Source organism: Bubalus kerabau, chromosome 13 (genome assembly GCF_029407905.1).
Source record: "Bubalus kerabau isolate K-KA32 ecotype Philippines breed swamp buffalo chromosome 13, PCC_UOA_SB_1v2, whole genome shotgun sequence".
Lineage (NCBI taxonomy): Eukaryota > Metazoa > Chordata > Mammalia > Artiodactyla > Bovidae > Bubalus > Bubalus kerabau.
Window position 1 is genome coordinate 31,969,474 of NC_073636.1, and position 12,683 is coordinate 31,982,156.

The window sequence follows — 12,683 nt, forward strand, 5'->3', positions numbered from 1 at the left end:
TTTACTAGCATGTGAGATGAGTGCAATTATGCGGTGCATTGTGCCTGAGTGCAGTCTTTGGCATTGCCTTTCTTTGGGATTGGAATGAAAACTGACCTTTTCCAGTCCTGTGGCCACTGCTGAGTTTTCCAAATTTGCTGGCATATTGCGTGTAGCATTTTCACAGCATCATCTTTCAGGATTTGAAATAGCTCAACTGGAATTCCATCACCTCCACTAGCTTTGTTCATAGTGATGCTTCATAAGGCCCACTTGACTTCACATTCCAGGATGTCTGGCTCTAGGTCAGTGATCACACCATCGTGATTATCTGGGTCGTGAAGATCTTTTTTGTACAGTTCTTCTGTGTATTTTTGCCATCTCTTCTTAATATCTTCTGCTTCTGTTAAGTCCATACCATTTCTGTCCTTTATCGAGCCCATCTTTGCATGAAATGTTCCCTTGGTATCTCTAATTTTCTTGAAGTGATCTCTAGTCTTTCCCATTCTGTTGTTTTCCTCTATTTCTTTGCATTGACCACTGAGGAAGGCTTTCTTATCTCTCCTTAATATTCTTTGGAACTCTGCATTCAGATACTTGTATCTTTCCTTATCTCCTTTGCATTTCGTTTCTCTTCTTTTCACAGCTATTTGTAAGGCCTCCCCAGACAGCCATTTTGCTTTTTTGCAGTACTTTTCCATGGGGATGGTCTTGATCCCTGTCTCCTGTACAATGTCACGAACCTCTGTCCACAGTTCTTCAGGCACTCTATCAGATCTAATCCCTTGAAACTTTTAGTTACCTCCACTGTATAATCATAAGGGATTTGATTTAGGTCATACCTGGATGGTCTAGTGGTTTTCCCTACTTTCTTCAATTTAAGCCTGAATTTGGCAATAAGGAGCTGATGATCTGAGCCACAGTCAGCTCCCGGTCTTGTTTTTGCTGACTGTATAGAGCTTCTCCATCTTTGGCTGCAAAGAATATAATCAATCTGATTTCGGTGTTGGCCACCTGGTGATGTCCATGTGTAGAGTCTTCTCTTGTGTTGTTGGAAGAGGGTGTTTGCTATGACCAGTGCGTTCTCTTGGCAAAACTCTATTAGCCTTTGCCCTGCTTCATTCCGTATTCCAAGGCCAAATTTGCCTGTTACTCCAGGTGTTTCTTGACTTCCTATTTTTGCATTCTAGTCCCCTATAATGAAAAGGACATCTTTTTTGGGTGTCAGTTCTAAAAGGTCTTGTAGGTCTTCATAGAACTGTTCAACTTCAGCTTCTTCAGCGTTACTGGTTGAGGCATAGACTTGGATTACTGTGATATTGAATGGTTTGCCTTGGAAACGAACAGAGATCATTCTGTCATTTTTGAGATTGCACCCAAGTACTGCATTTCAGACTCTTTTGTTGACCATGATGGCTACTCCATTTCTTCTAAGGGATTCCTGCCCACAGTAGTAGATATAATGGTCATCTAAGTTAAATTCACCCATTCCAGTGCATTTTCATTCACTGATTCCTAGAATGTCAACGTTTACTCTTGCCATCTCCTGTTTGACCATTTCCTATTTGCCTTGAATCATGGACCTAACATTCCAGGTTCCAACGCAATATTGCTCTTGACAGCATTGGACCTTGCTTCAGTCACCAGTCACATCCACAACTGGGTATTGTTTTTGCTTTGGCTCCATCCCTTCATTCTTTCTGGAGTTATTTCTCCACTGATCTCCAGTAGCGTATTGGGCACCTACCGACCTGGGGAGTTCCTCTTTCAGTATCCTACCATTTTGCCTTTTCATACTGTTCATGGGGTTCTCAAGGCAAGAATACTGAAGTAGTCAATCTAGTGAATCTAATCACACGGACCACAGCCTTGTCTCAATGAAACTAAGCCATGCCGTGTGGGGCCACCCAAGACAGGCGGATCATGGTGGAGAGGTCTGACAGAATATGGTCCACTGGAGAAGGGAATGACATATAAAAACTCCTTAGTAATTGTTGCAGTTAACCACCATTGTTACTAGTTTGCATTATTATATATTAATAAAAACCCCATGGAAAACAGCAACATTTTATTACAAAAAAAATTTTAACTTTAGTACATCAAATAAATGAATGTTGAAAGACAAGAAGCAATATCCCTAATATGCCAACCTCAGGTCAAAAGATGATAGAGAGTCCAAGTAGAGAGGCCACAGGAGGGGTACTGTGGATCACAGGGTCAGCAGAGGAAGGCTGTTCTGAAGCAGCCACATGTTACTCAGCTGTGGAAGACAAAATGCAGCTGCAGCATGAAAGCCTGAGGTTAGGGCACTTGGGTGGAGATGACTGCAAAAGCTAAGGCCAGAGCATAAGGGGAATTCTGAAGGTCTGAGGAACAAAGAGAAAGAAGAACTGGAAGCCTGGAAAAGAGAAGCAGGCGAGACTGGCAGATAAGGCTGAAGAGGTGGACGGAGGCTAGATCTCACAGGCCTTCTACGAAGAGGGGACTGTGATTCTAACCTCAGAGGGAGACCACTGACCCCAGGGAGTAACACGATCCAGCTTACCAGGTAAGAGATCACTTTGTTGCTAAATGGAGAAAGGATGGCGCAGGGAAGCAGAGTGGAAGAAAGCAGGGGAGCAGTTGGGAAACTATTTTAATATTTTAAGTGAGAGATGACATAACTTAGATTTGGGATGGTAGCAGTAGTAATAGAAATATGTATAGACAAATTCAGGTTGCAATGGCTAGTAGGGGGGAAAATATCTAATCATTTATTAACCCCCAAAAAACGCAAACTAAAATTACACAACTTCCCCTAACAAATTCACAAAGGTTAAAAACGGAGAATACAAATTCTGAGGAAAATGTAGTTGAAGGAGGCACTCAAATCCTCTGAAAAGCAACCTGCTATATCACCAAAAGTCCAAAAATTCTCAGTATTTTTGACTTAGTAACTAGCACATAGTCTTTCATTAATTAATTTGACTTCTAGAAAACATGCTAAAGAGAAAACCAAGATTAATGCTCAATAATTAATTGCAGCACATTTAAACTTGCAAAAAATGGGGGCGGGGGGTGGATTAACATCCAACATTTAAGGAGTGGCTGAATTACAGCACTAAGTAACCTTTAAGGGGCTTTAAGATAGGGGGTTAAAATGCTGACAATCTTAGAAAATTAACTAAGAGCACAAGTAACGCTAGTTTTGTTTTCCCGCTGGTAAATTTTGTTACTTTACATAGAGAACTGAACACAGAGAGCCATCAAATAATTTGTAATAAAAATTTAATAATCACTAATCTCTTCTAGATTCAAACTCAATATATATGCTTAGAAAATTTACGTGCTCAACTTAAGACGTACTGTCCGTATCTTACAGTATTAGTCTCGTGTTACCCTTGGTACTAAAAAAGGGAAGCAGGGAGGTTTCAGTTTTGTGGTTGTCATAGTAATTTAAGAATAAACATACACGTTCCATGTCTATTTGTCACTCTACAACTCCAGTGCCTAGCATAGAACCCGGAACTGAAGAGGGGCTCGCTCAATAAACATTTCTGAGTGCAAACTGCGGACATGAACCTTGCAGTTCCAACTTAGCACCAAACAAATCTAAAACCTCAAAATGCAAGAGGTACATGAGGACAGTATTTATAATATTTTGAATGGTTACAATGTACCAGGCATTATTAACCATTTTAAACAATTTTTCTTTAAGGTTCATAACGTTTCATCTCTGAAAGAAATACTTGTCACATTGTAAAACCAAGACACAGGTTCAAAAATGTTAAGGTCACATTTCAACGAAGTTTGAACTCAGCTCTTCTGGCGCCTAAATGTATCTAGACCAGAAGTAACAAAATGTTTCTTTTCAACCATCAGAACTGACTAGGATTGTTTTCTCCAGACTTCCCCCGCGGTTCTACTTAGTGTTCACTAACTTCTACCTCGCGTTGTAGTTATCACTTGGATGATCCAAGCCCTCACCACGAGGACCCTGCCCAGCGTCCTCCCCTCCCACGGTGTGAGCTCCTCGAGGGTAAAGGACCGAGTTTCCAGGCCTCTGGGGGACAGCCTCACTCAGAATTGGGGTTTGGCAGAGGGCAGGGGGTTCGCCCCTCCCGCTCCGTAGGCACCATTTTGGTTCGACTTTACAGCCAAGCCATGCGGATCACGACTCCCAGCAGGTACCCCTCCCGCCCTTCGGACCGGGCGGAGGAAGGGAGTCTCCTCCCCAAGGGACAGCTGGGGCGCCGCGCGGGCGGTTTCCAAGACAACCGAGCAACTCTCCCGCCCCTCCCCCACAGACCGTTTCCCCTCCAGTCTCCGCCCTTAGTGCCTCGCCGCTCCGCCCCTCCCTGGAGCCCGAACTCTGACCAGCTCCGGCTCGCAGATGAAGTGGCGCCCTGTACCCTCTCACCTCTGAGAGCCTGGTGCATGCCCCCAATTCCGCTGTAGAGCTCCAGGGCCCGCAAGGGCTCCATTCCCGCGCCGCCACCGCCTCCTCCTTGGAGCTAGGCCTGCCGGTCCCGTGACTCCTCCTTCCCCCCCGGCCCCGCCGCTCCCTCATCTCTAGTTCCGCGGCTTTTCAGTTCCCTCCTCCTAGGACTTCCCTGGTGGCTCAGATGGTAAAGCGTCTGCCTACAATGCGGGAGATCCAGGTTCAATCCCTGGGTTGGGAAGATCCTCTGGAGAAGGAAATGGCAACCCACTCCAGTAATCTTGCCTGGAAAATCCCATGGACAGAGGAGCGTGGTAGGCTACAGCCCATGGGGTTGCAAAGAGTCGGACACTACTGAGCGACTTCACTTCACTTCACTTCCTAGGCTCTGGCTCAGGCCTTCACAGGGCAGCCTTGGGGCTCAGGGACTGGCAAGGGTAGGCAGGTGGACAAGGGACAGAAAGCACCAAGGCATCCCAAGAGAATGAAAGCCACTCCATGGCTTGATTTACTCTCCATCCTCCTTCTAAAGTACCTTGAGAGGAAAAAAGAAAATCCTGGGTACACTAGAGGGCCTGTGCCTCAAAGTCAATTAACAGAGGTTAGAATCCACAAACACTCACTTTTCAGGCTTGCTGCTTTTCCCTCTTTGAAAGCCAGAAGCGTCCAAACCTTTCTTCCATTAGGCTTGAACAAGTACCTCATGCCTGGTGTTGGGCCTTAGCTTGAGTGATGGAACTAAATCAGCCTCATACCCAGAGAAGATCCAAGAGTTACAGGGGCAGAAACCAGCACAGGTGCCCCGGAGGTCCCCTGTGAGCTAATACAGGGGAGCTCTGGGGCAAGCTATTTTAACTTGGAAAATACCCCCAAGATAGGAACTGCTGTTAATGTAACTTAGAACTATTTTTAAATCATTGAATGCAATTTCACATGCCTGATGCACAGTGTCAGAGTTTGGAGCGGAAAAGGGTTATTGCAGGGTGAAGCAAAGCAAACAGCTGGCACATGCTCAAAAACCCAGAACTCTCCTAAGGGTTTCAGCGAAGCAGTTTTAAAGGCAAGGTAAGGGCCGGGCACCATTTTCAGATTGTTTGATGGTGGTCAGTCTTTAGGTGCTAGAAGGTCTGGAGCTAGTGCTCATCATCATCAAGTAGTTACTTTCTTCCACTTTGTGGTAGTTTCAGGATCTGAAAAATTCAGACAATATACACCAGATACTAATTATCTGGGTTCTTCAGAGAGGAGCTAAAGCAGAGGCTATGGGGGAAGAGGTCTAATCCAGGAAGGCCTTATAGGGTCCTCTTCCCTTACAATTATGGCCCTTCAAGTGCTGTGGCCTTCCTTCTCCAAGATGATTTAATCACCAAATTGTTAGAAGCTCAATTACAAACTAAGAAAACACAGATATTGGGAGGAGCAGAAATGGTCTCATTGTGAAGTGTTTTTCTATTGTTCCCATTACCACCGAATGTTATTTATTTATTTATTTATTTATTTTTGGCCATGCCATAAGGCATGTGGGATCTTAGTTCCTGAACCAGGGATCAGACCTGTGCCCCCTGCATTAGAAACTCAGATTCTTAACCACTGGACTGCCAGAGAAGTCCCACACACGTTCACTATTGTTGGGAGAAATTGAGTTGTACTAATGGCTTCCCTTGTGTCTTCCCCCAGGTCTGAAGGTGTTCAATATGCTACTGGGCAAGAGTGAGGACGATTATGAACAGGTCAAGAAAGAATGAAGCTGCTAGACCAAAGTGGGAACAACACTCAGTTATGGATATGTCTGGTGCTGAAAGTAAAGTCCAATGCTGCAAAGAACAGTATTGCATAGGAACCTGGAATGTTAGGTCCATGGAAGACAAATTGGAAGTGGTCAAACAGGAGATGGCAAGAGTGAACGTCGACATTCTAGGAATCAGCGAACTAAGATGGACTGGAAAGGATGAATTTGACTCACGTGACCATTATATCTACTACTGTGGGCAGGAAACCCTTAGAAGAAATGGAGTAGCCATCATAGTCAACAAAAGAGTCCGAAATGCAGTACTTGGGTGCAATCTCAAAAACGATAGAATGATCTCTGTTCGTTTCCAAGGCAAACCATTCAATATCACAGTAATCCAAGTCTATGCCCCGACCAGTAACACTCAAGAAGTTGAAGTTGAACGGTTCTATGAAGACCTACAAGACCTTCTAAAACTAACACCCAAAAAAGATATCCTTTTCATTATAGGGGACTGGAATGCAAAAGTAGGAAGTCAAGAAACACCTGGAGTAACAGGCAAATTTGGCCTTGGAATACGGAATGAAGCAGGGCAAAGGCTAATAGAGTTTTGCCAAGAGAACGCACTGGTCATAGCAAACACCCTCTTCCAACAACACAAGAGAAGACTCTACACATGGACATCACCAGGTGGCCAACACCGAAATCAGATTGATTATATTCTTTGCAGCCAAAGATGGAGAAGCTCTATACAGTCAGCAAAAACAAGACCGGGAGCTGACTGTGGCTCAGATCATCAGCTCCTTATTGCCAAATTCAGGCTTAAATTGAAGAAAGTAGGGAAAACCACTAGACCATCCAGGTATGACCTAAATCAAATCCCTTATGATTATACAGTGGAGGTGACTAAAAGTTTCAAGGGATTAGATCTGATAGACAGAGTGCCTGAAGAACTGTGGACAGAGGTTCGTAAGATTGTACAGGAGGCAGTGACAAAAAACATCCCAAAGGAAAAGAAATGCAAGAAGGCAAAGTGGTTGTCTAACGAGGCCTTACAAATAGCTGAGAAAAGAAGAGAAGCTAAGGGCAAAGGAGAAGAAAGAAGCTATAAACAACTGAATGCAGAGTTCCAGAGAATAGCGAGGAGAGATAAGAAGGCCTACTTAAATGAACAGTGCAAAGAAATAGAGGAAAACAATAGAAAGGGAAAGACTAGAGATCTTTTCAAGAAAATTGGAGCTATCAAGGAAGCATTTCATGCAAGGATGGACACAATAAATGACAGAAACGGTAAGGACTTAAGAGAAGCAGAACAGATTAAGAAGAGGTGGCAAGAATACACTGAAGAACTATACAAAAAAGGTCTTAATGATCCAGATAACCAAGATGGTGTGGTCACTCACCTAGAACCTGACATTCTGGACTGTGAAGTCAAGTGGGCCCTAGGAAACATTACTACAAACAAAGCTAGTGGAGATGATGGAATTCCAGTTGAACTATTTCAAATCCTTAAAGACGATGCTGTGAAAGTGCTGCATGCAATATGTCAGCAAATTTGGAAAACTCAGCAGTGGCCACAGGACTGGAAAAGGTCAGTTTTCATTCCAATCCCAAAGAAGGGCAATGCCAAAGAGTGCTCAAACTACCGTACTGTTGCGCTCATTTCACATGCTAGCAAGGTTATGCTCAAAATCCTTCAAGCTAGGCTTCAACAGTACATGAATCGAGAACTTCCAGATGTACAAGCTGGGTTTAGAAAAGGCAGAGGAACCAGAGATCAAATTGCCAACATTCGTTGGATCATGGAGAAAGCAAGGGAGTTCCAGAAAAACATCTACTTTTGCTTCATTGACTATGCTAAAACCTTTGACTCTGTGGATCACAACAAACTGTGGAAAATTCTTCAAGAGATGGGCATACCAGATCACCTTACCTGTCTCCTGAGAAACCTGTATGCAGGTCAAGAAGCAACAGTTAGAACCAGACATGGAACAACAGACTGGTTCCAAATTGGGAAAGGAGTACGACAAGGCTGTATATTGTCACCCTACTTATTTAACTTATATGCAGAGTACATCATGCGAAATGCTGGGCTGGATGAATCACAAGCTGGAATCAAGATTGCTGGGAGAAATATCAACAACCTCAGATATGCAGATGACACCATCCTAATGGCCGAAAGTGAAGAGGAACTAAAGAGCCTCTTGATGAGGGTGAAAGAGGAGAGTGAAAAAGCTGGCTTGAAACTCAACATTAAAAAAACTAAGATCATGGCATCTGGTCCCATCACTTCATGGAAAATAAAAGGAGAAAAAGTAGAAGCAGTGACTGATTTTATTTTCTTGGGCTCCAAAATCACTGCAGATGGTGATTGCAGCCATGAAATTAAAAGACGCTTGCTCCTTGGAAGGAAAGCTATGACAAACCTAGACAGAATATTAAAAAGCAGAGACATCACTTTGCCAACAAAGGTCCGTCTGGTCAAAGCTATGGTTTTTCCAGTAGTCATGTATGGATGTGAGAGTTGGACCATAAAGAAGGCTGAACGCCAAAGAATTGATGCTTTTGAATTGTGGTGCTGGAGAAGACTCTTGAGAATCCCTTGGACTGCAAGGATATCAAACAAGTCAGTCCTAAAGGAAATCAACCCTGAATATTCATTGGCAGGGCTGATGCTGAAGCTGAAGCTCCAATACTTTGGCCACGTGATGCGAAGAGCCAACTCATTGGAAAAGACCTTGATGTTGGGAAAGATTGAAGGCAAAAGAAGAAGGGGGCGGCAGAGAATGAGATGGTTAGATAGCATCACTGACTCAATGGACATGAGTTTGAGCAAACTCAGAGAGATAGTGGAGGACAGAAGAGCCTGGCGTGCTGCAGTCCATGGGGTTGCAAAGAGTCGGACATGACTTAATAACTCAAACACAGAAATAAAAACTGGTGGCTCAGTGGTAGAGAATCTGCCTGCCAATGCAGGAGACACAGGCTAGATCGCTGATCTGGGAAGATCCCTGGAGAAGGAAATGGCAACCCACTCCAGTATTCTTGCTTGGAGAACCTCATGGACAGAGGAGCCTGGAGGGTCCATGGGGTCACAAAGGGTCGGACACGACTCATGACTGAACCACCACAAGAACTTGTAATAATAACTGATTGGATAGAAACTTTTACATGTACTAATGCAATACTATTAACAAACTATGGCTACTGTGTCTCAGTTATATGCCTGACATCCATTTTGATGTGTCCTATGAAATATTTTAACTGTACATGTGTATTGGCCTTTGAGTGTTTTCTTATTTGCCACTGATAGGGGTAGTGTGGTAGAAAGATATCAGAGAACACAGTCTTAGCCCTGGCATTGCCAATAATTGGTTGTGTGCCTTGGCTTTGAGCCCAGTTTCCTTATCTGTAAAATAAAACAGAAGAAAGAAGAGGAAATGATTGTTGAGGGCCCTCTAGTTCTAAAATGCTGTAGCTGAATTAGTATTTGAAGCAGTGAGTCCTGATTGGGCCACTTGTTAATTATCTGCTCAAACTGAAATGATCTTGAAAGAAGACATTTTAAAAATCTGCTATAAGCAAATATACCTTTAAACCAACTAAGCCTATAGAAATCATATACATGCTAACATCATGTGATGTTATACATGCTAACATTCATAATGCATGAAACAAACTTTTCTAATATTTATTACATAATACAGTGCCATAAATATATATATTATGTATATATTTGTATCTTTCTATATAAATAGAGCTATGCAGTTACAGTGATTTATATATAGTTAACAATTAATATATGAAATCTAGAACCTGTTAAGCATTAGTGCTATAAATCAAAATAAATATGACCAAGGATGTTACATTGTAAGAAGGAAGAACAAGTACAGGGAAGAGTTCATGAAAAATACCAACTCTGTGAGAGAAAAGATGGTAGAACCCCATCCCCACGCAGCCTGATTACAAAATGTTCACTCTGATCCTTCAGGGTGTTCACCATGTAATTCCAGACTCACTTTTCTTTCCTAAGTTTTCTTTCTCCCGTTCTTTGCTGTCACTACAACCTAGAGTACTCAGAATCGCCCAAACATGCTTCATTTCTGAGCTTTCCTGCTTCTGTTCTTCACCCTGCCTAGAAATCCTAGCCTTCTCCAAGACCCACACTTAAAGCAGACACTTCCTTCTAGACTCCCAGGCTGGAAACCCCCAACTTGCTTCAATTCTGCAATCCACCTGCCTCCCAGTCTTCTGCAATACAAATCCTACCTGTTCCTATCAACCCATTCAGTTCACTCTAGCCCAGTTTGCCACATCTAGCTCCTATCTGCCACATCTTTTCTTTACTTGATACTTCCTCTCTAAAACTTATCACAGTGACAATCATTTCAAGAACAGAAACTTCTTCCACAGTCACAATTTACAACTGTTTCCATGGAAGCACCTGTAAGATGTTACCCCCTCGGATTGAATTATGTATGTGTTGTCTTCCAAACCCTGGCACAAGCTGCATGAGCTGGGGGTGCCACAATCCAGAGTAGCTGATGAGGATTGTGGGATGGACAGATAAAGAAGAAAAAAGAAGATGTATATTGGGACTTCCCCAATGGTCCAGTGGTTAAGACTCCACCTTCCAATGCAGGGTGAACAGGTTCAGTCCCTGGCTAGGAACTAAGATCCCACATGCTGTGCAGTGTGGCAAAAGCAAAAAAATGTATATTGACTACTCTTTCTCAACTGTTCTTAGAGGAGAAGATTGGCTATGTAACCTTATAGTTGCCGATAAAGTTATCCTCAGTGATGTGTCCAATGGAGCTGATGTTTTAATCAGAGAAGCTCAACACACTGTTTGAAAATACAAATAAACATCAAAAGTTGAACTTTTAGGATAGTCAGTGCATTTTCCTTCAAAACAGAAAATACACTTTGTTAAGAAACCAAAATACTTAAAAATAGATATCTACTGAGAAGCTGCTTTATCCTTCTTTATCAGCTTGGTCCTCTGTGACAACCTAGGTGGGTGGGATGGTGGGGTGGGAGGGAGACTCAAGAGGGAAGGGATACGTGTATACAGACAGCTGATTCCCATTGTTGTACAGCAGAAACTAACAACATTGTGAAGCGATTATACTCCAATTAAAAATTAAAAAAAATTTTAAAAACTGAAATTATGGTTAACATCTTGCACATACGAAGTATATCAAAGATAATTACGGGGCAGAATAGAATATCAAGGGGTATGCTGCTTAGTCGCTTTAGTCATATCCAACTCAGTTCGACCCTAAGGACTGCAGCCTGCCAGGCTCCTCTGCCCGTGGGATTCTCAAGGCAAGAGTACTAGAGTGGATTGCCATGGGGTAAAGTAAAATAATAATGGCATACTCTCAATTATTTAAAGGCTTGTTGTATAAGTTGAAATCTAATGACATTTTATTCTTCATCTCCTACCTGTCACCGATCATTAATTTCTAACAAAATTAAATAAAGCCTGACAAATGCTTGAAATGTTTTCTGCAACCATCCTTGAGTTTCCACAATCCAGGCCATTCTTTATTCCTCAGTGAAATGTGATCTGGGTTTCTATATTGGATTGCCTACAGGGAGAGAAAAGCCTGCTTATGCCACTTTTGAGTGACGAATAAGTTACATTCTGGTTTTACACAGAAAAAGAATGGTCTTTATGAACTGCACGGAAAATTTTAAAAATAGTCATCGGAATAAATTGCCAATAAATGCCCTCAAGAGAGGAGACCATATTTAGAAGAAATTTGAAATGAAAAGACCCAGAGAATTTATCCACCGCAAGTGGTTATTCCAGACACTCATTTCAGAATGCCTTTTACCAGTCCTTGATCTGCCAGCAAGAAGCTTGTGAGCTGCTAACGAGGCGTGCAGGGCACTTCACAGAGTAAGGTGTTTGGCGGTGAAGCGCTTGAATTATTAGAAAAGCCTTCTTTATAGTCATCCAAAATCTAGCTTCTTTTCGATTGGCCCTCTGCACTGATTTTGAAGAACTCTCCCTCTTTTGCAATGAACTGCATTGTGGTTAAGAATACAGACTTGGAAGCCAAAGAGTGCAGAAAAGAAATGCTCTGGATTTCCCTGGCTGTCCAGTGGTGAAGATTCTGAGCTCCCAGTGTGGGGGTGTGGGTTCCATCCCTGGTCAGGGAACTAAGATCCTACATGGCACAACCAAAATAATAATAAATAAAAGAATTTTTTAAAAAAGAAATCATAGCTCTGCCTCTAAGTCTCTTAACCTCTCTGAGCCACAGTGCATCTAAGATGTGTGAAAATAGAACATGCAATTGCTGTGGAGATTCTACAAGAATTAAAAGTGCTTCGCCCAGTGCCTGGTGGTGGTTTAGTCACTAAGTAATGTCAGATTCTTGTGACCCCATGGACTGTAGCCCTGCAGACTGCTCTGTCCATGGGATTTCCCAGGCAAGAATACTGGCGTGGGTTGCCATTTCCTTCTCCAGGGGACCTTCCCGATCCAGGGATCACCCAGATCTCCTGCATTGCAGGCAGATTCTTTACCAACTGAGCCACCAG

General features: G+C 42.9%; 1 protein-coding gene across 7 annotated transcripts in view; it reads right to left on the bottom strand.

The window, feature by feature from the left end:
• Positions 1–12,683, bottom strand: part of TRDMT1 (tRNA aspartic acid methyltransferase 1) — a 90,740-nt gene that overhangs the window by 47,235 nt on the left and 30,822 nt on the right. The window contains exon 1 of one of the 7 annotated variants that reach the window (XM_055543916.1): positions 5,023–5,161. The exons of 1 other annotated variant lie outside the window; for it this stretch is intronic. In XM_055543916.1, the coding sequence (XP_055399891.1) occupies positions 5,023–5,104 (82 nt within the window). In that variant the 5' untranslated portion in view covers positions 5,105–5,161. Of the gene's footprint in view, positions 1–4,378; positions 4,561–5,022; positions 5,162–12,683 lie in introns of those variants that run through there. 5 more of the 7 variants (XM_055543922.1, XM_055543917.1, XM_055543918.1 and 2 more) reach the window with 5 other exon arrangements.